The following is a 1,973-nucleotide window of genomic DNA, read 5'->3' on the forward strand; positions in this document are numbered from 1 at the left end:
AAGAAGAAGAAGAAGAAGAAGAAGAAGAAGAAGAAGAAGAAGAAGAAGAAGAAGAAGAAGAAGAAGTAGTAGTAGTAGTAGTAGTAGTAGTAGTAGGAAGGGACCTTGGAGGTCATCTAGTCCAACCCCCTGCTCAGGCAGGAAATCCTATACCATTTCAGACAAATGGTTGTCCAAATGGAAGGAGGGAGGGAAGGAAGGAGGGAGGGAGGGAAGGAAGGAAGGAAGGAAGGAAGGAAGGAAGGAAGGAGAGACAGCTATGCTGGCTGTGGAATTCTGGGAGTTGAAGTCCACCCCTTCCCAAGGTTGGGAAACACAGCTGGCAAGTGTCCCATTGCATCGCATAGCACCCTCTGGATCCCGGTCCCAACCTTGCATGCAGCCCAAAAACCTTCTCCTGAGATAGGATGAGGGCCTTCTTCTCATCCCCACAGCTCAAGTACGCGCTACAAAGGTTCCCCTTTATTGCAATGTGCTTTTAAAACATTTTTTTTTTAACCACGTGCTAAATAAATCCCCAGGGGCCGTGAAAATGCCCTTTTTGAGAAGGCCGCCCTTCGTGGGCAGGACCTGGGTGGAAAAGCACTTGGAGCTGTCCTTCACTCCCCCCCCCTTCCCTCCCCAGAATGCGGGAAAGGGCCGTGCGGGAGCTGCTGAGTCGCCACTGCAAGCTGCTGGAGTTGCCGGAGTCCCGGAACAAGGAGGCCTTCCTGACGGAGAAGCTGTGCGTGCCCCCGGCGTGGATCTACGAGGCGAAGGCCTTGTGGGCCAGGAGGGAGGGCGACAGCGCCCGCGAGGCCCTCTACCTCTTCAAGGCTGGCCACTGGAACCAGTGCCACCAGCTGGTGGTCAGGCACTTGGCCTCCGGTAAGCACGCCCATCCCTTCCCCAGCGGCTTTCCGCGGGGCTGAAGTCCCCCCCCCCTGCTAGCGGGAGAAGCGGGCAGGCAAGATGTCAACGCTGCAAATACTGTATATTCTTGCTTTGACAATGTGCAGAACTGTCTGGTATATATATAGTTAAACCAGCAACCAGGAAAGAGGGAGGAGCATAAGGATAGCCCGGGAGAAAGCGGAAGTAAATCACATCTTCCACGTAGATTGGAAGATGTGAACCATGACCCTACAATAAGGGAGTGGAAAATGTTTGGAATGTTATGCGTAACGGAAGAGAAGCAGTTCTAAGCATTTCCACCATGCTGTACTGACGTATTGTAATCTTAATAAATGCTTTTAGGAGAAAACATGCCTGAAAGTCCTTTTAAGTGTTTCGTTACTCAGACACATGACACAGACCCTTCCCACTCCTCTCTCCTCTCGCCTTCCCCGCAGACGCCATTATCAACGAGAACTACACCTACCTGAAGGGATTCTTGGAAGACCTGTCCAGTCCTGAGCGCTGCAGCCTCATTCAGGGATGGGACACCGCCGGGCTGGTCTTCTTGGACTACCTCCAGGTCATCGAGATGGTCAACAGAATTCAGCAGGTAGGCTGGTCACGGGGAAGTTGCCCGCCCCCCCAAGGTGGCGGGGATTCTTGACCCCTTCCAAGCGGCTGATCCACAAAGCGGCTGGATTGCGGGAGGGCCCAGCGGGCCGCTGACTGTCCCTCCGATCTGCTTCCAGCTGGACTGTACCGGGTACGAACTGGAGGAGCTGCACTCCAAGGTGATCTCCCTCTGCAGCAGGATAGAGCTGGTCCAGTGCCACAGCGCCAAGGACAGGTTGGCTCAGTCAGGTAAGGCCAGGTGCTGCCTTTGGGGGGGGGCGCTGCTGCTGCTGCTGTGATGGGACGCGGCTCGGAGGCGAAGCCCAGCTCCAGAGGAGGCCTCCTCGTGCGAAGGGTGCTCAAAACGAGGCTGCGGGTAGATCTTTCTCCGGCCTGCATTGGTGCAAAACAGCCCACGAGCGAAGCTTCTGGAGAGGGTCCTTGTGCTGCTGGATTGAGAGGGGGGTCCGCGCAAGACCCTCTCC

At 55.3% G+C, this 1,973-nt stretch overlaps 1 protein-coding gene across 1 annotated transcript in view; it reads left to right on the top strand.

Moving 5' to 3' along the window:
• Positions 1-1,737, top strand: part of LOC107301308 (nuclear pore complex protein Nup98-Nup96-like) — a gene marked incomplete at both ends in the record, with an annotated part of 5,855 nt that extends 4,118 nt beyond the window's left edge. The window contains 4 exons of the mRNA XM_015830551.1: positions 435-454; positions 626-867; positions 1,332-1,486; positions 1,626-1,737. Of these exons, the coding sequence (XP_015686037.1) occupies positions 435-454; positions 626-867; positions 1,332-1,486; positions 1,626-1,737 (529 nt within the window). The remainder of the gene's footprint in view (positions 1-434; positions 455-625; positions 868-1,331; positions 1,487-1,625) is intronic.
• Between the last annotated feature and the right edge of the window lie 236 nt (positions 1,738-1,973).

This window comes from Protobothrops mucrosquamatus, unplaced genomic scaffold (assembly GCF_001527695.2).
Source record: "Protobothrops mucrosquamatus isolate PMUCROS unplaced genomic scaffold, P.Mucros_1.0 scaffold11385, whole genome shotgun sequence".
NCBI lineage: Eukaryota > Metazoa > Chordata > Lepidosauria > Squamata > Viperidae > Protobothrops > Protobothrops mucrosquamatus.